This window comes from Brachyistius frenatus, unplaced genomic scaffold (assembly GCF_029030835.1).
Source record: "Brachyistius frenatus isolate BFR_SWC_R1_liver_20210118 unplaced genomic scaffold, ASM2903083v1 Contig_68, whole genome shotgun sequence".
NCBI lineage: Eukaryota > Metazoa > Chordata > Actinopteri > Embiotocidae > Brachyistius > Brachyistius frenatus.
The window spans coordinates 1021934-1044612 of record NW_027210667.1 but is presented as its reverse complement, the minus strand read 5'-3'; the positions used below and the strand labels follow the sequence as shown (position 1 = coordinate 1044612).

The 22679-nt window shown below is 40.2% G+C and overlaps 2 protein-coding genes and 2 long non-coding RNA genes across 5 annotated transcripts in view; 3 read left to right on the top strand and 1 right to left on the bottom strand.

Annotated features, from left to right (window-relative positions):
* Window positions 1-2161, top strand: part of nbeab (neurobeachin b) — a 185485-nt gene extending 183324 nt beyond the window's left edge. Inside the window, exon 57 of the mRNA XM_069707305.1 lies at window positions 389-2161. Within this exon, the coding sequence (XP_069563406.1) occupies window positions 389-479 (91 nt within the window). The 3' untranslated portion in view covers window positions 480-2161. The remainder of the gene's footprint in view (window positions 1-388) is intronic.
* Window positions 2162-2416: 255 nt separating this feature from the next.
* Window positions 2417-20477, bottom strand: LOC138625956 (serine/threonine-protein kinase DCLK1-like). Of its 2 annotated transcripts, XM_069707296.1 has the most exons (17): window positions 20239-20477; window positions 19498-19880; window positions 18920-19266; window positions 12379-12478; window positions 11565-11681; window positions 11275-11369; window positions 10634-10721; window positions 10368-10537; window positions 9881-10000; window positions 9495-9641; window positions 8921-9054; window positions 8687-8764; window positions 8432-8528; window positions 8202-8282; window positions 7953-8066; window positions 6491-6561; window positions 5529-5685 (listed from the first exon to the last, which is right to left on the bottom strand). In XM_069707296.1, the coding sequence occupies exons 2-17, from the start codon at window positions 19856-19858 to the stop codon at window positions 5628-5630; spliced, it is 2178 nt and encodes a 725-aa protein (XP_069563397.1). In that variant the 5' UTR covers window positions 19859-19880; window positions 20239-20477; the 3' UTR covers window positions 5529-5627. The 2 variants fall into 2 exon arrangements, with proteins under 2 accessions (XP_069563396.1, XP_069563397.1); XM_069707295.1 differs by lacking the exon at window positions 6491-6561 and having other exon boundaries at window positions 2417-5685; window positions 20239-20475.
* A 448-nt stretch (window positions 20478-20925) lies between these two features.
* On the top strand, window positions 20926-22070 carry LOC138625982 (uncharacterized). The gene is made up of 3 exons (XR_011311263.1): window positions 20926-20994; window positions 21664-21777; window positions 22037-22070. It is a non-coding gene; the product is annotated as an uncharacterized lncRNA (long non-coding RNA).
* A 140-nt stretch (window positions 22071-22210) lies between these two features.
* LOC138625981 (uncharacterized) lies at window positions 22211-22678 on the top strand. The gene is made up of 3 exons (XR_011311262.1): window positions 22211-22280; window positions 22368-22435; window positions 22520-22678. It is a non-coding gene; the product is annotated as an uncharacterized lncRNA (long non-coding RNA).
* The last annotated feature ends 1 nt before the right edge of the window (window position 22679 follows it).

The window sequence follows — 22679 nt, the reverse complement described above, 5'->3', positions numbered from 1 at the left end:
TGCTGGTGCTCTGTTCATTGTGCTTGAGCATTTAAAGCCCTGGGGTGTAGCAGTATAAGACGACCCTATGAAATCAGCTGCTGTTCCTACATACCAGCCAGACGTGGACACAAGGGGACAGGGGTTGTAGGAAGACACTGGGACTCAATGGTCTGCTTCAGTTGTCAGGGCAACCCAGTGATTTACTGACACAACCCCTGATGACCTCCGGGACTCATTTCATTGACCAGTATGAGCATTGTAACCAATTTTTAATTTGCATGCAAATAATCTTTCAGCCATGTTAGTTCCATGCTCATGTTAACGTATGACACAGAAAACTATTTTCACACTTTATAATCTGTTTTCTGATTTCATGCCACCACCTGGTGGTTTTGCTGCTCTCCAGGACTTTGATCACAGGCATGGCCTCTGGCAGTATCGTGGCATTTAACATAGATTTCAACCGCTGGCACTACGAGCATCAAAACAGGTACTGACAAGTGGCGGAACCGCGCAGCAGCAGGCTGGTGGGGAGGTTTAAGAGGAGCGCGTACGGACCAGTGACCGAGAAGATCCAAAGAGCTGCAAGGAGATCTGTTGAGCTGGAGAACATCCAGCACGGTGAAGGTTTCCTCGCATGTGTTGGCGTGGCCTGGAACGTGCTGCCATTCATCTGCTGCTAAACGATCCGGACACATTGTTGGTTTTTAGTTCTTACCTGAGCACCAGCGGTGACTCGAGCAGGTCTGTTGTTCTGGATGAGGGGAGACTGAGATCAAGTTCAATTAACGCAACCGCACAGTAAAGTTATTAAAACATAATGTTCCTGTTTCAAACTGTGAAAACGCAAAACAAAGTCAACCCTCTGTTAGGAACATTTATACAACATTTGTATGGCAGATACTTGGAACACTTTTCTAAGAAAAAAAGTTCACCTGTAAATACAGACAGTGTGAAGTGTGCTGAAAAAGATCGACATGCTGTTAGACTAGCTGCCATGTTCTCAACATTTCCTTCATGCAAGCCGTGTTTAAATGTTGAACTTGTCTCTTCAGATATTAGTTGGTTAGTTACATGTTTGTGGCCATTGTTTGCTCATCCTTTTTAACAGGGGTCAAATGTTTGTGTACGTGAAAAGACAAAGTGTTCATTGTTAAAATGTTGTGTTTGAATGTCTTTATGGACAAAATGTCAAATTCAGTGTGTGAGTTCAGTCCTTTGTGAAAAATGTTTAATGATCATGTCAGCAAAAAGAAGAATAAATTATGATATTTCCATATTTATTTTAAACTAAAAAAAAATATATAGTTTATTAATGGCAAACTCCTCCTGTACAATTGTAAAGATTGTTTGGAACATCAGCTTATATTAACAGATATGTTTTTGTTGTTTTGGTTTCTCTTACAAACATATCATCAGGATTAAATACCAGATTTGTTGGAAAATATCTAATGATTGTCAACGTGTTTGTGGTAAAGCAGTTAGACATTTTTTTTTTAAAAGGAGGTGTTAATTTTTAAGACTTCTTATAGCTGAAAACATTTCAACTGTTGCTCGTGCATCTCACGATTTGATTTTGATTTTGAAGAAACGTTTGCGCGTCCATTTTAAACGTGAATTTGTGAACACCGGTTTATGCTACAACTCCACACATTGAAAAGCAATATTCTGACTTGGTCGCTAATTTGGAGAAAGGAAGGTTTTCAGCCTTGTGAAAAAAAAATGGTCAACGAACAGGAACAGTGGTCTATTTTCTGTGTGATCTGAAAACTATTATGTTTGCAGAGAGAAGCCAGTTTGTATGAGCTGTTAACTTACATGAACAAAAATATGCAAATAGGGGGATAACAGGAGCTTTTAGTTTTTTTCTCTTACAGGTGCTACAGGAGCCTACCCAACCTAAAGCTGACGTTTTGCATGCAAAGAGATCACGAGGACGTTTTTTTTTTTTGCTTTCCTGTAAAATCATTTTCATTACTTAATTTTCTTTGCACAAAAACAGTCTATTAATGATACACTAGAATTATTCAGAGTATTATTAATTTTACATATATATATATTTAGTTGAATTGTCAGTTGTTTCTGCAGATGTTTTGGATGAAGCGGGACATGTTAGAAGCTCTCGTGATTACATCAAAACTGTTCCTTTTTTGTTGTTTTTAATAAAAGTGAATAAATACATCAGTGTCTTTTCTTTTGCATGTGTAGACTGCCTTTGAAAGATTATTCATGTACTGAAGTGTATAGAAGTATTATAGTGCAGTGAATGCATGATGTAAATGAGTAACTGAAGGGGGAAGTTTATTTAAGACCTAAGCTTGTGTTGTTTGGTCATACTGCCATCTGCTGTCTGAATTTGGTGGAGTGGAACCCAGTAAAATGTCTTTCAAAAACAAAACAAAAAAAAGACCCTCTGACTCTTGGAGGTAAGCCGTTGACTTTTAAATTAAATCAGTTTTATTCCCAGGTTTGGTTTCTTTGCAGAGTACATGTTGGAAATTTACTTTTTGAATATGACAGATTTTTTTTTCAGGTTTCTGTTCTCATTCACATTTTTTTTTATAACATTCTTACATTAATGGAATACGAGTGAATATAATACAGCGTTCACATTCTCCATCTGCTTCCACTAAGTAACTGGCATTTCCAGTTGTCTACCATCTCCAAACCATTCTGTCAAACTGTATGGAAACGTTACACAGTTAACAGCAAACACATTCCCAACAACTGGCTTCTGTTGTGCTTTGTAAATTCACTTCTTTCTAATCAAAAACGTAAAAGCCCTTTTATGACAAAGTCTGTTGTGTGAAGTTACATATGTGTATATACAAATCCTAACTCACATGGGTTATGCGTAATCTGCCTTCATCGAGTCAGCACGTACAATAACAACAGGAAGGGTTTCATATCGGACAGGCGTATATCAAACGGTAAAGGACCAGAACAACTGATTTGGGATGCATATTAACACACATGCAGGTTATAGTCAGACATTCACATCCATGAGTATTTGGTCTCTGGTGACCCAGTGTATGACATGGTGAGAGGACACGGTCTCGTGAGTCATGTTGTTTGATCTGATTGTTAAAAAGAAAACATCCAACGAAGGTGCTGACTGACTGAACAAATATCAAAATAATGAATTTTACTGGAAGCACTGTTGTGTTTACTAACCTTTATCTTGTTGCTTATTTCAGTGAGTGAAAATAATCAAAGTTGCACCAGTTGCCCACATCTGCTCGAGCAGTGTGTCTATTGGCTGCCAGTAATCGCAGCACCACATTCTCACTGAGGCGAGCGTTACAAAGGACACATTTGATACTGTGCTCATCGGGCAGTACACCTAATTGCACTTCGATCCATATGTGCCGAGGCCTTAAACATGCACTTACTACCAACTACAAAGCACTGACATTCATCTGCACCACCACCGAATTACAACCACTCTCACAGACACGGGACAAAACTATTTCAGTGATCATCCTTAAGCACACAGGAGACCATCCGCAGTCAAACATCAGGGTCCTACGTCCTCTTTAAAAAGCAAGCTACAAAGTGGCACAACATTTCCCCATAAAAATTCAGTCCATATAACGCTTATACAATGTACAATGTAGCAGCAACTTTCTAAAGTCCTCTCCAATAATTTCTCAGATTTATGCCCCACAACCTCAGTTACCACAGCACAAAGTAATCTAGATGTCCTACAGTGCAACACAAAGTTGACTTGTATTGAGTTGATAACATTTGAATTTAAGTGATATACACTGAACAGTCCATATCACAAAATCATGGAATATTTCAAAGCTACGGTTTCAATGTGTTGCATTTATAATTCCATTAGAAACTAATCAGGTTGTCTCCCCTGCAGTTTACAACGTGAGCCAGCAGAGGGCTCCACAGTACTACAATGAACCAGGGCTTGCTCAGTAGAAATAAGTCTTCAACAGTTTGGTGGTTTTTTTGGAAGGAAAAAGGGATTAAAATCTAAAAAGGGACATATCATGCTTTATCAACTTTTCTAACATATATACACCGTTGTTAGAAGTTATTAGAAATGACTGGTTACATATGGTCAAATTTCCAAAACTCAGAACCCATTGTTTGCAATGTTAAGTTCAAGTTTTCCATCAAACTGACCTTGGGTTTATGAGGGTATATTACTGCCATAAGTCAAGAGCATGATTTATAGTTTTTTACAATCAAATATTGCAATATTGTCTCTCAAAAGTCTCCCCTTGGACTCAAATAGCCGATTCTCCCTCGAGGACTTGCGACGCTCTCTTTCAAAACTGCACTCAGTTTTCTGTCCTCCATTTTGACCCTTCCTGCTTCCATGCACTCACAAAGGTTCTGCTCTTGGATCTCAGCTCTCGAATTTTTGCGAAATTACCCCAAATGACCCCGTCAAAATTCCCCAACCAATACAATGCCAGGTATGATGTTGACCAGTGAAAACATCACTGCCTTCTTGTGGGTGTGCTTGCTTTATGTCTTACAGCGTCCCTTACGGACGGTTACTGTTTTAGCAGATTCATCTATTACTGCCCTCCAGGGGCCTTAATAAATGAACTGAGCTTTTTTTTTTTTTTTTCCTCATTGGACTTTTGGAGTTGATAAATGTACCAGTGTCTGTATTTTTGCTACAATAGCTACATATAATTGTAGCCCCGTAGCACATTGGTTTGCCATTAAGTTGCTGGAGGAGAACATTGCTTCAGACATGACCTTAGTCTCATCTTGATTGGGCGAGTGCATGGACGCAGAATGCAAAGAGGAGGGGTTAAACTGGAGCGCAGGGAATCTGAGTGCAGATGTAGAGTTTTGAAAGAGAGCTCAGCAAGTCCTCCAGGGAGCATCGACTGTTTGAGTCCAAGGGGAGACTTTAGAAAGAGAATATTACAGTGTTGGAGTGTGAAAACAAGAAATCATGCTCTCAAACTGAAAGAACATGGTCTTGACTAATGGCAGTAATATACCCCCATATGGGTTGTTCATGCATGCCCACGAACACACGTCTGCTCTGTTGTCAAGTTTGCTCACAACCACATTTTCAGATTTGGGCTGGAACACACATGTATTCGCAAAGCTATTATTTAGAAAATAAAGATAAATAGTTAATTCTAATGATTGTTTTCATAGCTGTGGATCTGGTAAAAGCATGTGGAGAGTAGGGCCTCTAGACAATTAGGACAGAGTGAGCTCATAGGGAGGAGGGCTTTGAAGAGAGCAGCCAAAACGGCCTTTTCAGGCAGAGGCTGAACTGAGGGGCTGCATGAATGGCCGGTAGAGGATTTGGAGTTTATTTGTATTCTGTGGCTCTGATGGCAAATCTGCATTGATATGCATGATATGCCCCTCTAAACATTGTTGCATGCTCTTAAGGTGTATTCTGTGATCCAGAGACCAACTTGTCCCTTAATCTGATCAACGTACTTTGTAAGTAAAATAAAAGTTAAATAGATACAGGTAGTTCTCCACGGAGGAGGAGTGGGCGTTGCCGTGACCTCAGGAAGGCTGTTAGAACGGAGACGTGGGAGAACGGACAGTGTCAGCCGAACTTAGGGAACAGTCCTCAGACTCGGCGGGGGAGAGGCCAGGGTTGACGACGGCGCCGATACTGTGCGGGAGGTGGGAAGCGGGCTTTACATCCTGGTAGCGTCTTCGTCGGAAAACTTGCTTCTCTTTATCAAGTGGCGTGGTCTGTGAGAGGGTGACACAGCAGCAACCGTTAGATTCTGCACAACACCGCTGACATGAGGAGTGGCATCCACTCACTGAGGCAATGTTAGCATGCAGGTGAAAAGCTGCATTTGTCTCACAACTCTTCTAAGACAGTTCAACTTCCTGTGACAGAGAAAGTTGAACTTCCTCTTGTCACACACACACACACACACACACGCACGCGCGCACACACACACACGCACGCACGCACGCAGTGTTGGACAAAACTGCATTTATCGTGGGGAAACAAACTCCTGTTGCTAAATGCATCACATGAATACTCAAATGCAGGTAGCATTAGAGACAGAGGTTTTGAATGCAAAATTCGTAGATAGCAAAGTAAACTGCACAACCAGCTGAGAAGAAACAGCCACAGCACTAGTGAGATGAAGCAACGTGATAAAGTGAAGGATCTCATGAGGCATGAAAAGGGCTCCATTGATGGGCGATGAGAAGGGGCGTAACCATGGTGTCGACATCGGTGTATATATATATATATATATATATATATATATATATATATATACATATATATATATATATATACACATATATATACATACATATATATATATATTTATATTATAAAATAAAATAAAATTATAAAATAGGGATCTGTATTTTCTCAGTATTGGGGGGGAGGGGGGACATGAGCCCTCCCCCCTAGAAGTTTGTGGGTTACGCCCATGGCAGTGAGTCAAACCCTTGATCGATGGGAAATGGAGACTGCCAGCACTCTACCATGGAAGCACTCACTGCATTTAGCACTATGCTTGTGTCATACCTTATCCAGTACAATGGATGCTGGTAGTGGTCCAAAGACCCTGACTTCTGGATGGTAAAGTCCTGGTCCAGCTGAGCAGAGAGAGATGAGCGCAACTCAGAGGATCACCTTGAACCCAAAGCATCACTGACCTGATTAGCATGAAAGTGCACAACTCTACTCTGCTGTTATTACAGAACCGGGAGTGGCGATAGAGAGAGAAAATATTTAAATTGTGCGCACGAAATACTAAATTGAGGCCACGAAATACAGCACAACAGACTTTCTCCTCTCAGCATGAAGTGCACTGCACCTGCTTCAGCTGTCACTTGACCATCTATAAAGTCGATAGCATCCTCACAGTTAGCGTAATGCCAACAATATAATCCACAAGCTCTCGATATCATCGTTTTTACCTTTTAATAACAATAACGTTTGCATCCCTTGGTCAACTGATACTTGAAGCAGGTGCAGTGCACTCCATACTGAGAGGAGAAAACCTGTTATATATCAGGCTATATATCAGGCTAGGATATATATATATATATATCTATATATATATAGATATATATATATATATAATATCTTATCTCGTACGCACAAATTAATTCAAACGTAGGAACAAAAGAGCAAATCATGGCCTCAATTTAGTGTTTCTGCGCACAAATTAATTAAAACGTGCACACCAAATGATCTTTTGGTTTTCTCTCTCTGGCCACTCCAGGGCTCTGTATGTTATAACCGCTGTGACGAGAAGGGAGAAAAAAACTGGCAGAAAAATGTCATGTCACTGTCAACTGACAGCCTGTGAAATGTCAGAGAAATATTTCTATTTGGCAACTGACAACCAAGTACTTGGTTTACCTTAAAAAAAAAAAAAAAAAAAAAAAAGCCAATAGTCCAAAATAGACCATGTTTGACTTCCAGAATAAGTTATTCATCTTTCTGTATAACGTAAGCTCAGCTTTGAAACTCTTAAAGTTGAAACCATATCGACTGAAACCCATTCAGTGTAGCTCAACTATGTTATCTGTAAGATCTGCTACCAACAGTGCTGACAGTCCAGCTAACAGAGGAGGATGAGAGGCCGGAGCGAACACAGGAAGACCTGGCAGCTCCATGCAGAGGGATGAACTGATGTATACACAGAATAAAGCGGGGAAGCTGCTAATTTATGAAATACAAAGAAGGTGAGTAGATTCCATTTCCATTTTGCAAAAGCAGGCAATGCTAGCGTCAACTTACAAATGACATCAAAATCAAAAAGATTTAAAAAAAAAAATCGTCTGCACCCGGGAGGAGAGAGGCAGCAGATGCATGAAGAACACGGCGGTTCCAAACGGAGGTATTTTTTTCTTCTTTTGAACGACATTCAAAGCATCATCGCCAAAGCATGTTCATAAAAAAAAGAGCGTGAATGTGATCTACTGATGCAGAGTTACATGCAGTGTCAGAGTGTGGAGGAGTGCGCATCAGAGCTTACTGTAATGACTGACACTCCCGCTGTCGTGTTGTTGAGCTTGGGTCCGGTGTTGAAGTGCTTCTTGATTTTCCCCGCCACCGGCAGCTGGTGCACATTCTCTAACACACCATCATCCTGAGAAACACAAAGAGCAATGCCTCAGGAACTCCACCTGCTGCAGCACTTTTGAAACTTTAGTGGTACTTATACATATCTATGCGCATGCAGGTGATGCTGGTGAAAGAATTGAGTTCAAAATGCTGAACTTACATTGACCCACGGGTGATCGAGAACCTGTACAGCTGCACATCTTTGATCCACCTCTACCTGCAGCATCGCAGTGATCAGAGCCTAAAGAGAAACATGTTAGCCATAAGTATCCACTTTAATGACATAGCCTGAACACCACAGCAGCAGGTTTGACAGGCTGTGTCGTTTCACGTGGATCGTAATCATGGTAGAGGAGGAGGAGGAGGAGGAGAGCACCTCCAAACACAAACCTTGGCAGTGTCAGACACATTGTCCCAGTATGGTGCAGGGAAATCCAGCTGGCCCTTCAAGATATGTTCAAAGAGAGCCTCCGGGTCTTCACCGCTGCTGTACAAATCAAACCACACATATTCTAGATACACATAATAGTCAATAGCGTGACGGCATACCATAAGCACTTACTGATGTAATTTGAACAAATTAAATCGATGTATGTGGTTAAAACATACTCTATTAAATAAACCACCCGGTACATGAGCACATACCCACGAAAAGGAGGAAAGCCACACAGCAGTATGTAAGCGATGACACCAGCTGCCCAAATGTCCACCTTGAGGCCATACCTGTAATTGAAAAGGAACATCAGGGATCAGACGGACTTTACACACCTACAAGAAATAAGAAAAAAAAAAAAAAAAAAAAAAAAGACTATCGCAGTTTTTGATTCTGCTAATAATCATGTGGCAGATGGACCAGATGATGCAACTACACTGACTCACCCTGTTTCAGCAACAATCTCTGGCGCGACGTAGGTGGGCGTGCCACACACAGTAAAGAGGGGCCCGTTAACAATGGTAGCCAAGCCAAAGTCACCCAGCTTCAGAGATTTGCTGCCATCGTGGTGCTCAAACACCTGCAGAAAACAAAGCAAGGGAAAGTGAAAAACAGAAGGTGTCATAAAATGAACACTGAGTGCAGACTTTATAGAGCAAAATTATATTTAAAAAAAACAAAACAAAGTAAAAAAAAAAAAACAGTGGTTGCCAATACATGTGGTGGTGTGATGGAAAAGTAACTGCCAATGATCCCATTGAGATGATAGGAAAAAGTCCTCATGGAGGTGTAAGGTAATTTCATATGATCATCTTCATGATTTTATTTGTGCTATTCATGTTACGCGTGTTATTGAATTCAGTTTTAAATACAATCTTATACATATAGCTTTGGAGAAGAGTGTGACGGGGGATGGTGAAGTCAGGAACACAGACCTATGAGGACTGAATCAATATGGGAAGCTTTTAAAATGCAACTTAACTCACTGCCAGTTCAGAAGCTTTGTAGAATCGTACTTACCAACAGATTTTCTGGTTTTATGTCTCTATGGACGATATTGAGACTGTGGAGGTACTTGATGGCACTTGCCAGGTTGAAGAGCATAGAGCTGGCATCTCGCTCTGTGTATTTGTTGGAGGAGGTGATGGCATCAAAGAGATCACCCCCCTGCAGAAGGAAAACGTGTGATGTGAAAGACAACCAAGTGCTAAATGTGTTAAACGACTGATGCGGATCATTTAGAAGATTTAATATGAACACTTGATCTGTTAACAGCCACCGAGTGTGAGCAATTCTATATCAGTCTGAAAAAAGTACAATATGTCAAAGTAGACCTCTTCTTTTGAGGTTTTTGACATGTCTTTTGAGCTTTAAATTCTCATCAACAATCAAGAAATGTGTAGTACCTTAACCAACTCCATTACAAGATAGAGGTCCCTATGGGTGTCCATTTCCTCAATTAAAAGTACAATGTTGGGATGTTTCACACGCCGAAGGATTGATACTTCACTCTGTATCATGTGCTCCTGGGTGAGAAAGGAAATTATAATTAATAAAAATCTGTAAACACTATATAGAGAGAGTGATTTACACATATCAGAGGTGTGACATTGTTCTTTTGTCTCATTTCAGAGCAAATATTAGACACAAACAAGTTTCAGAAACAAAGTACATTCATCTGATTGGTGCCATTTAACGAGGAAAAAGAAACAAAAAAAACCCTCCATTTTACTGCTATATTTTAGTACCAGAAGAAATCACACCATCTGCTGAGCAATGAGGAAAATACAACTAAATCAGAAACAAAAACATTTTATACTGAAAAAGGAAAATGATTTGGCCCAAAACGTATGGTGTGATAACTAAAGTCAACAGATGTAGAAGCATGCTCACCTTTCCCCTGCATTTATCTTTGCTGATGATCTTGAGCGCGTACTCTCTTCCGGTGGATCTCTCCACACACTCTCGAACCACGGCAAAGTTTCCGTCTCCCAAAGTCCTCCCCACTTTGTACCTCTCTGCTATGGAGGCAGGAACTGCAGAATAGTCATCCATAAAGTCAGCTGTCAAGAAAAACAAAAGAAGATTAAGTAAAATATCTAATATATCAGCCTATATCTTAATTTGATCTTATGTTTATGTCTTGTGCAATCTCTTACCTTCACTGCCAGCCCCATCCCATTCATCCATAGAACTGCATACCTTGGTAGAAGCCAATGAGAGCGAAGAACCACCGTATAGAGAACCCTAGAAAGAAGAGACAGCTGTGGAGTGAGGCTGAAAAGACACACTGATGCACTGACTGAAGTCGGACACAAACTTCAGAGAAGGCAAAGCTTTACTAAAAGCTAAATACTAAAAGCTTCACCATACAAATGGACCCTGTGTTAACAAATGGATATGAAGTTTGGTAGATTTTTTTTTTTCTGAAGTGGAAGCATGTCATATTTGAACTGAGATTTACATCCGTGTATACAGACCACTTTACAGTGCCATGGCTACTAAACAACAATAAACCGTAAGGAAAGAAGTGTGAAGGCTCACATGAATTTGCAAGGCAATAATGTGAGGGTAAGGAATTTCCTAAAATGTATTCCAATTCAATGAATCTCAATGTTTTGTTTAATTTTTTGTTCCTTCAATACTTTTAAATTATGGTTTATGGCAACGTTAATGTAAATATAATATTCATGTTCTTAAAACAAACTGCCTGGTATGTTATGCTGTGTATGACACCACACAAATCTTTACCTTATGTAGAGGAACCTTTTTTTTTTTTTTTTAACTTTTTTATTATTACCTGTCGTCTTCGGAGGCTGGCAGGACTGGTTGGAGAGTGGCTTGGAGACTTTCCAGAGCGAGGTGTGGACAGCTGACTACCTGCAGTGCCATTAGCTGTTAGAGGGAAAGGGGACACAATTAGCCCAACGATTCAATAGTGCAGACTAAAACAAGATGTGCCTGTAATACGAAGCACATACTTATATAAGAGCAATGTGAAACTTTAGAACAGAACAACACATATGTCTAAATATAAAGAATCAAAGCTATAACGCCCACACACACACACACACAGACAGACACGCTTACCTGAACCTGTAGATGAGGGAGACTTGCTCCTACGGGACATCCCACCACTTCTTGGGGAGATGCGACCCTGCAAAGAGGGGAGCCGACCGTACGATGCAGACTTTGCCACCCTGCACTCTGAATGATAAATAACAAATACAGAAATAAGATAAAATTGTACAGCTTCTGCAGAAACATGTTTCCAAGGTGATAAACAGTTGGCTTGGACTCTGCGACATTTTGAAGTTACTTTCTGTGTATTTACAAACACAAGTAATGAGAAGGTATTTCATACCCTCTGCAGTGCGAAGCCAATTTATATTGCAGTCATTTTTCAGTCTGACATCTATATTCCCACCGAAACTAATGGAATACTGTGTTTAAGCTGTTACACCACCACTACCACCACCCTTTCGCACAGACAAATAAGAAGGAAAGAATAAAAAGTATGGCAATCTGATCTACAGTACATGGTGTCACTCTGCACTGCTCTGTTTGAGTCTGGCCTATAGATTTAAAACACATTTAACATGAGAAAAGAGCAACACTTCATACTGTCTAGTAGTAGTGCTTTTAATGGGATGAGAATTGTTTGTAGTAGCAAAGTAGAAAGAACAGCTGTATGAGTACAAACTTGGGATAACAATAACAGTTCTGTATGTTTGGCACATTCAGCATTTACTTGGGCCACTGAGGAGGATGGTCAAATAAAAAGCAACATATAGCACATTGGCTCAGTAGCATGCACAGCGACAGTAGACAAACATCCCAAAACTCTGAGGGTTTGTTATATTCTCTCCCCACTGAGCGATGAAAGCCCTGGAAGCACACTTACCACTTTCATCCAAGTTGAAGTCATCTTGGTAGCGCAACTTTTCGGGGCCGCAAGCAAAGAATATATCATCTTCCCCAAAAAAGTCCTGAAGGCAGGTGACCTGATAAAGATAATGCTTTCGTCAGCTATAGTCCAAAAACATGTTTGATAGTGACGCTGTGCATAAAGTCAGTTTCAAAGAGAGAACCATTGTCTTGAAATACACATACTAAAATAGATTTTTTTTATTTTTTTTATCTCAGAAGCCACTTAGGTGTAGGCATTATTTTTCAAACACTCGGCAGACCTGAAAACCAATGCTGTCTGCTGCTGCACTTTGTTGCAGGTTTTGACTGCTTTTTAAAAAAAACAGAATTCAGAGATTCAGAATTTCAGTGCGTGGATGAAATGTGTGTGCTGGCCATGATTATAAATGAATAAAAATCTACGTTGCTGTGCAACAGACCTGTTTTAAACTGAACATATCAACAAGTTTTACACATTAAAATAATAAAATGTCACATTAGCGCATTCAAAGGATACAATGCTGTTTATTAAGGTACAACACATACAGTGGCTTTTGAAGTAACTCAATTAAAACATTCTTTTTGAACCTAACCATTACAATAGTATCAAATCGAATTATAAAAGTACACTTAGTACAGATGTATAGATTTACTTAATTGATCAAAATTTAAAAAAAAATATGTTACAAAAACAGCCACTGGAATAATGATATGGGATTGTAGATATGAACAATTACACTGAATTGCATATTCAATTCCACCGAAGGACAAAGGAAAAATGTATGCTACAGTGTATAAAGCATACAAATAATAAAATTAACCTTGTTCTACTAACTATAACTATAACTACTGGCTTCTAATGAATGTGTCTTCTATGAAAAGAAAAGCTTCTTTTAAACCTGTTTGATGGTATTCAGTAGAGTCTGTGTGCATCTGCCAGTCATGAAACACGTTCCATCCCTACTGGGAGATTAAGTTAATTGACTTCTGTTGTCGTGGATTATCATTAATATAAAATCATGTCACAAAATATTTAACACCAGTCATCCAATCAGTAAGCACATCACACACGCCAATCATGTTGTTTCTCAAATGGAAGCTTGTTTGGATTTGTAAATGTATAGGATTTTTTTTTCTGTCCCAAGGAATTTTATTTAAAATCACATGAACATATCTGTTGATCTCCATAATAAAAGAGAAATGTAAATTATACTTGTTTTTGATTTCTACACAGAGAAAACTGGATGCCTGAGTGGATGCATCTACTGCTTTCAGCAATACAAAAGCCAATATCATGAGATGCAGTGTCACATATAAATGCAGATCTGGATTTTCTCCAAAAAAAGGGTTATTGGTGTACAGTACTCTGAAGCTCTGATTCAACCCGCAGATTTCCACAAATACATAATTAACAACAGATACAATTAAATCAAAGATTGTAAAATAAGTTTTAGAGGTGATTTATAATTTGTCAGTGTGAGATTCTCCAGGAGGTCTTTCTATTGCAGTCCTGCCCTGACAGATAAAGCTAGTGCCACCAGCATTAAGTCCAATATGGGCAATTAGAAAATATAGAACATTTTAAAATGATAAATAATTCAGTAAATGTTGGTATTTATTCATTATTAATTGTCTCATCATTAAGAACCATGCTTAGTTCAGCAGGAAATGAGGGCAAATGAGGACTTAAGTGCTGACAGAGCAAAAACAGCCGGCAGGGAAACCAACACAGGCTATCCACCCCACTGCCCACTAAACATAATAAATGTCCTGTTATCATACATCTAAATGATGCATCTACTTTCTGGTTTCTATTGTACAAATCTCAGATCGCATTGAAGGAAATGTGCAATTTACAATTTAGAGAATAAATAACACACTTTATCTAAAATATTGAGGGGTTAGATTATCCACCTGACATAACCTGCTGCAAAAGCACCTCCAAACAGCCGAAGGTCATTCAGCCACAAAATCTTAAAATAAATGTTGAGCAGAGAGGAAAGCTGAGTATGGCCCTTTTCACTAAAGATGCTTCACTCTGATATCCCCTGCCACCAGCTTATTCTCCTACTCCTCCTCCAACAAAAAAAACCCCAAAAGATTACAAGATCCCAAAGGGAGGAGCTGCACAGCTGTTGCCAGACAGAATCACAGCTTAGTTCGAGACAATGAGATGGACACGGCTACTTTAAGATCCACTATCAGGTCCTATCTGGTGCTCTGAACAGTGAAAACTGCAGACATGGCACTGTTATTGAAAATATTTAACTCTTAAATAAGAGTTATATGTTGTTTGTCTTAAATACTATGGAATTAGAAACCTCTAACTTATGATGGAATGGGGAGAATTGTGAATTTGATAGGTTACATTGATTAATATGCCTTCTAGCTCAATGACTCAGCAGCTCCATTCGGCCAACCCTTCACCTAACACACACACACACACACACACACACACACACACACACACACACACACACACACACACACACACACACACACACACACACACACACACACACACACACACACACACACACCTGGAGCATCCTGTGCAAATATTGATCATCAGGGTTTTTCAGTCCAGAAAAATCCCGATGGAGGGTTTGCATGCATGCTATACAGGCTAATCAGTCTCAGCCCTGGTATATTACACAAGCACATAAATGTGTAATTCAACTAATGTAAAAGTGAACAGGTGGAGCTCTCGAGGTTGCTGAAGCTTACTTTGAAGTGTGACATAGCAGCAGCCACTCACTAGTCATGCCGGGAAGAAACAGGACTCATCTTGGCAAGTAATATTCAAATGGTTCTAGATCCATCTTGCATGAGTTGCCTTTATGTGCAGATTGCTGTAATCAGATTCAAATCAGGCCTGCTGCAAAAATGCTGAGACATAGTCACAGTTGCTGCAAAGACAGATGAGTAATAGCTTCCTTTAGAAGTGAAAGTCAGCATTGTGGGGTGATTTGATTTGAGCTGATAAAACTAAATATATCACCTTGTCCTGTAAGAAGATTTTGGGATACTGTGTAACAAAATGTAGCGAATCAACATATGTAAAGGTCTATTAAATGACCAACAGAAACTCATTAGATAGGTGTATCATTTAACTGAAATTACTCAAATAAGGTTCCAATGTAACATCACAAAACACATATCTCCCATTAAGACAGCTCACAGTACTGCAGTATTCTAATTTAGACAAAATAAATCTGTTCTATACCAGATACTGTGGCACACTTAGCAAGTCACTGCATTGTGTTTAACAGCCAAGTCCCAGCAGGAGGCGAGAGGAAAGCCAGACAGTCTCGTTATCATTTTCATCCTATTTTCTCCCTGTTAGGGAGAGTCAAAGCCAGGAAGGACTTCTAAAAATGGCAGGGTTTGAGAACACCTTTTTACATTACATTTTCATTTATTTTGGTAAAAAAAAAAGCACTACACAATTAAGTCACATCAAAAGGTAATACGTCTTTATCATGCCAAATTTAATGCTAAAGACACCAAGCTGCAGAGGCTATCTTCTGACCATCCTTGCACATCACTTTAAGACACTGTTGTTTATGCATTAAGCCTCTATGCATTGTGCAGACATGACATATGTGGTATGAGCCGAGAACAGAAGCGATGAATTGTGGGCACATGGCGGCCACAACAGCAAATGGTAGAGTCAAGGTCAAAATGAAGAAATTAATTGGGAAACATTAGTTAGGCTCTGCTCTCAGCCACACAGCTGAACAGCTTCCAGTCGTCATCTAATTTCTAAAGCATGAATGGGCTGTTTAACATCTACTGATACACAATTTCCCCATGGAGGCTTAAGCCTGCACTTTCATGCACCGACGTGAAGCCAAGCTCTGTCCGCGGATGACTGTTGACATCTATTTAAACAAGATGTGTTGAGTCTTAACAGAGAAAAGTAGCAGTGTGCGTAATGCAATTAAAGTGCAGAGCCATATTCATCACAGCGGGGATGGGAATGCCATGGTCCAAGTCTCCTCAGACCTACTCAGTCCTACAAATACTCTGCTCCATCCACACATAACACCAGAGTCACAACAGGCCATGGCATGTTCTGCTGCCTCTAAGGGCTGAGTCTGTGGGGTGTCTGTTTCTCCAATGCTTTCTCCGTACCTTACATTCTGGATGTTTTATTAATCATATCAATCATTAAGGTTTATAAAGTACATCCCTGGAACATTAACTTGATTGTGTCTGTTTGGCCACGTAAACCTGTCATGGCAGAACACCATTACAGAGTGACTCAGCAGTATGGAGAAATCACAGCCATCAAGCAGAGCCACCCGCCGAGCAGATCCACTAATAGACTCGTGAATCGTGAGTGCAGAATAAATAAGTAATTAAGCAACAAAATCACACAAATATGTCCATCACTTCTGCAGAAAAAAAAAACTAAGCAAGAACAAACTTGCTAGAATGATTGGTATCAACGATCAGCAGGTCTCTCTCAGGTAAATTACCAAAGGTTAAACACCCATGGACATATCCTCTTTGATGCTGACGGGAGCTTATTTGGCCATCTGGAGGCACAACATGGAAACATGCACAAAAAGCTGAGAATCTATGGCACAGAGCTACACTGGCAAGCACCTAACACAACAGCATATTATTAGGAGGCCGTAGATAGATATGATATCAAAACCTCTGAAATGAAGGAGCAATAATAACTGTCAAAGAGTGAAATTAGCAGAAGCACAGAAACAAACCCTCATGTCCCACTTTCTCAGTGTGTACAGACCATCTAACTTTGATCCTTTGCAATTACACGAGTATTTGTGTTTTCCTAAACAAGCTCTATTCCTAAAATAATCTTGAGGATATGCATGGAGCAGATTTGTTTGTTGGTGTGAAAATCCCCAACTGTTCTCTCCACACAACACAACACAATGTGTCCTATCCTGGGATTATACCTCAGCCATGTGCTCCATCATGCCGCCATGTGTATAGTAAGGCTGACAGACCAAGCACTGCATTTGTGAGCCCTCTCACAAGCCACCTACAGTACTGACATCACTACTGCACTGCTCTGCCGCAGAGGCTGTTCCTTAGCAACCAGCCCAGGAAACCATTTCACCATAGAAACCGTCACACCAAAAAAAAAAAAAAAAAAAAAACTAATATAAAGGGCACGTGATAAGAGTTTTTAAATAGGTATATTGAAAGAGCTGAATATTTCTATGAGATGTTGAAATTCTACTTATGTCATTTATCTATATCAGCCCATAAAGCAAAGGCCACATTCACCATGACTGCAATAATTTCTTCCTTTTTTTAAAAAGCTGCTTACATTAAGAATTATCGATTATTTCAAAGTATAATAATTATTACTATCCAGAAAGTTCAATTCAAATGTATACATAGGAAACTAGAATACAAGTACTTTGTAATGTACTTGCAAGGGGACTGATCAGTGTGGCTGTCTGGAACTAACTCAATAAGTGAATATCCATTTAATAGTGTGCTGCTGTTGGTAGAAATATGAGATGGAGTCCTAGAAACCTATTTCTGGTAATACATTTAGCAAATATTCCCAGGTGACGTTAAACCTACTGGGCCGTCTCCCTCTTTGAGTCGGGAGGTAATTCTCAGAGACACGAAGGAGGAACAGACCAGACCACCTCTAATGTCAGAGGCAAACTTCCATCTCTTCTAAACTCTCAGCAAATGTGTACCGAGTCTGCCTTGTGTGCAACGTGCTAGACTTCTAGACTTCTCTTCAACGAGAGCATCCTTCTGTCTTTCCCCACTTGTGAGCAATTAATGCAGCCTAGAAGTGAGGGAGAGAGGAACAGGATAAGTGCAGTCTCTTAGGTATAGAGCACTACCGGTTGTCCTGACTGCTTTGCTGTCTTCTATGGATTTAAAAAAAACAAAAAACAAAAAAACATTTTTAAACACACATGTTCAGTCCCAGTGCTTTAGTTTGATATAAGTATACTGCAAATGTGACTGATTCGGGATAACATCATTGTCCAAATGCAAGCACAACCAAGAGAGTTACATTAGACTGAACCATATGTGCACAGAGAAGCTCAACAAGCGACTTATGCAACTTCAATTCCAGTGTTTGTCACTACTTCTGTCCTGAGTGTCACATCTGTGTGTTGTATGCAAATGGTAATATGTATGTCACTGAAAGTAATTTCACACATAAAACAGCTCAAGCTTCAGTGATTTCACTTAATATGGGATGTGTACACATTGAGCTTAGGACCACAAAAAAGTAGCATTACACAGTAAAATCTGTCATTATATGCACTACAATATTATAGTATTTTTTTCATGAAGTTTAAATAATTGACAACTTTTCTCCGCCTGTTCCCGAGATAAAAATGGTTTTATCAATGCTCTTGCGTTGGCACCTTTTTGGTTTTGTCTTAGACTACCAAAGCCACTGATTCATTTAAATGTTTTCCTGTTTGTATCCCACTTGGAAAAATGGTTTTGTTAATATTAGAAGAGCAAACAGGTGCGAGTTTCAAAGATTCACAAGTAGGAATGATAACACTTACCATCTTGTTGTCCAGGGTAAAAAGCCTTTTGACGACTCCAGAGTCCAGCTTAATGGCATCAGTGATGTCAGTCATAACTTGCTCAAAGGAGTGCGCCGTTTTCTTGTTGAGCAAGACCCGCACGGCCTTGCGAGGCTTTACTCCACTGCGGACAATTGTGACCAGTTTGGGCTTGATGAAGTCCTTGCTCCCCCTGGATTCTGGAGATCCGGCCATGGCGCTACCAAGGGAAGAGGGATCACGGACAGACACAACTGTCCTAGCACCAACTGACCAGTTGGGGTTTACATTCTTAGTGTACTCCAGATTCTTGAAGGGCTCTATGGATGCACAAACATAGCTCTCTCCTGCAGAAAATCAAAACACATTCATATATTTTCTATCTGTCAAAAAACAAAGACACGACATACATTAACTATGAAAAGCAAAAAATAGCGATATAGTGTAAAACTGCCTCTTCAAGACAGACATGCCTTTTGATGTGTACAAGCCATTTTGTTCCCATTAATGATCTTTTCTTATTCAATTTAAACTAAATATTGGGCAAACTTACAATCATTGAGTTACACACTGCTCACCTTCCACCAGCTGGTCCATGCTGGTGATCCTTGTTGCTCCATCAACGGTGTAAATGGTCCGCACACCTTGGGGCAAGTTGACATTGTCTGACAGAGCTCTTGTGAGGTCAGCCAGGAGTGCTTCTATAGACCTAAATCTCTCCTGAGAAATGGCATACACAATTCCCTTGAAGTAGCGGTCCCCGTTGCGGTAGAATCGAATCTTCTTGGCCTTCTTTTCTGAGCTCAGTGCTTGCAGTGTCCTGGTTCTGTATAGGCTGCAGTGGGCGCTATGAGTGGGACTGGGGAGCCCATTCCCCCTTGAGCCCCTTCGGGTGTATCTCTGAGCCTTGTCCCGCTCATCAAAGTGCTCCAGCTCCATGACTGTGTTGTACTATCACACCCTAAATAAGAGAAGGAGAATGCTTATAATGATACATTAGAGAAATGATGCTCTGTGTCAGTCTCATCCACCTGAGACAGCACCGATACAAGCGTTGATGCTGCAAATGGTGCTCCTAAACACATTATGAAGTAACATGTCACACCCATTTCATGCTCCCTGGTGTGTTTCAACCCAATCTGAATAAAATCCACATGCGTTTTTGAGTGGATTACAGAACATTAACAGTAAAAGCCTGCTTAGGGATCTTAGCTGAAAGCTTATTTCAAGATAAACACACACACACACACACACAAAAACGGGCTTTACATAAAAGGGTAAAGAGCAGGGTTTTATTTTTGAGGTGCAACCTCTCTTACCTTTGAGGTGAGGACAGATGCAATCAAACGCGTATCTACGAGCGGAGCGAGTGTCTAGTAATCTTTTTTGATTTATTTGATGCCTTGGCTGAACCATGCGTCCCTTTGTTGCCCCTGCGATGGTGCTGTGCCTTCCTGCCGTGTGTCTACTCTGCTGTGTGCTCACATGCAGATTGGAGGCAGGGCTGTAGCCGGTGTCCTCCACCCTCCCCTACTCCTCTTCCATTGCAGTGATTTACCGGACCGCTCTCGTGTCAGCCTTCCTCGTGCACGCAGCTGTGAGAGCGCGCGCTCACGTTACCTCTGGCGCGTGTTACCGTGATGCGCGTTTACGTCGAGGCTCACCTGCTTGAAGAACCCCTTTTGGGATATTTACGTTTGATAAAAAAAAAATTAAAAAAAAAAAAAAAAAAAAGTCAGCCAGTCCACTGAATAGCTCACAGCCAGAGGGGAGCGTTGGACTAAGTTGAGGCTTTCAGGTCTGGTTTTCATTTAACATTTAAGTAAGCAAACGTTAACGCGCATAAAGCTTCAGATATTTCCAGATATTAAGATATTGTGCTTAACGTATTTACGTATTCAAATCTCCATATCGAGTAATCGTACAGACTACGTTTTGAGGGGACCAACTCACAGGTGTAGGTGATCGAGGATAATCAATTGGTCCAGTCGAGCCTCCGCGTAAAAAGCATGTACGGATTAATTCCACGTGGAAACTAATAGGCGCCACTTAAGCATGAGAAGACCAACTAATGGGTAATTTGCACATTTATTATTATTTATTTATTTGGTATAAAATCTTCACAACAGATTCTCGAGGAGAAAGGCGCGATCACAGCACTAACTTTTGTGGCAGCAGCATTTTTGAATTTGTTCAACCTGATGCCAACAATTCCATTATTTGGGGGCTTTTGTCCAAGTGCCCTGCTGAAAATAACCCTGTTGTCCTCCAAGTTTGGAAGAGTTAGTTTGCTGATCAGGCTATATGACTAAAAGGCCCTCGTATAATGGATAAGCTTGTGACTTTAAAAACAAAAGTGTTTTCCTATATCTTAAAATATCATGATCATGTGGTATTCTTGTTGGTTCCTCTGTATGAAGTGTATGTAAATGCTACTAGATTCCTTCTGAAAGCTTATGAACACATGTTCCTAGTCTTCCTCATGCAGGTTTTCAGTGAATAATCACAGAGGTACCTTCGAAGCTCATCAGATGTGTGATAACCGCATGCCTTTGCACTTTCTTTAAAAACATTTTTTTGACAAATCCAGGAGCAGGCCACTGCAGTCACAGGAAACCTGAGCAGTAAGAGAGGGGCACATTTTCAGATTTACTCATCTGAATCTTTTTATGCAAATCAAGGTTTTAAAATACAAAGAATACATCATTGTGTGTTGTGAAGGTTGAGGGTTTGTGTCTCCTCAGATCCAAGGATGACCTTAAAGGAAGCTTAAAGGCCAATAAAAGGAAGGACAACCCCTCCTCTGGACAGAATAGTGAGCTCCAGATTCGTCATTCTCGCAAGGAACATCAACGGAGGTTGGACTCAGTCAATTCCAGATTGTGCTGTCAAAGCAACCAAAAGTAGTTATCTGCTAATATCCTTGTTTGTCATGGCATTTTGTACTATGTTATATTATTGGTTGTGTCATAATCCTATTTAGGAGGTGAATTAGTTGGAGGGTGACACTGTAGCAACAACAACGTATTAACTGTATATATTCTCATGTAATAATATGCATGTGTCCCCAGGCTTCAAATAAGAGCATCTTGTGTGATCTTCTGCCCTTTGTTAAAGGTCAGCTAGACACAGCAACCACACTAGAGCTCCCTGCAAAGTATATAAGTTACCTGCAGGAGACTCTGCCTCCACACATTCTGTCTAACGTAGGTCTAATGCATCCTGATGGCAGCATTTAACAGTTAAACCTGTGCAGTGATTATTTAAATGACTCAATGTCTTGTTTTCTGCAGGTTAATAAAGCAGTTGAGGAGCGTGCCAGCAGTTTATGGAAAAACGTACTGCAATCACAAAAGAAAAGGTACAAACACTTCTATTCAAAGTTATTTAAATAAACATTTTAATTAAGAGTTCTAAGTAGACTTTTTTTTTTTTTCCCCTCAAACAGAAAAACAGTCAGGCTAACGAGGAATATGTTGCAGAGAAAAAAGCCAGCTGCTAAGAAGTCAAATACGGGTATATACATTTTTTGTGTGTGTGTGTTGGTGCGGTGTGAGTTTGTTTTTAATGTTGTTTTTAAGTTTTAGTATTTAATTTTAGATCATGCTTCAGGAAGAAGCCCTCAGCAGAAGACCCGTGAACAAGTACATCAGCCGTCTACGACCGTAACCCTTCCTCCGACGATGAGTCAAGCGCTTCCTCCAGCTGACTGTCTGACCACAGTTCATGCCCCGCCAATATTGTTGGACAAATCGACAGT

Coding starts and splice junctions, on each gene's coding strand:
- LOC138625956 (XM_069707295.1), bottom strand. CDS start 19,858: ATGGAGCTGGAGCACTTTGATGAGCGGGACAAGGCTCAGAGATACACC. Junction 19,267..19,497: donor CATGGACCAGCTGGTGGAAG/GTGAGCAGTGTG, acceptor GATTTTCTGCAG/GAGAGAGCTATGTTTGTGCA. Junction 10,538..10,633: donor GGATGGGGCTGGCAGTGAAG/GTAAGAGATTGC, acceptor TTTTCTTGACAG/CTGACTTTATGGATGACTAT.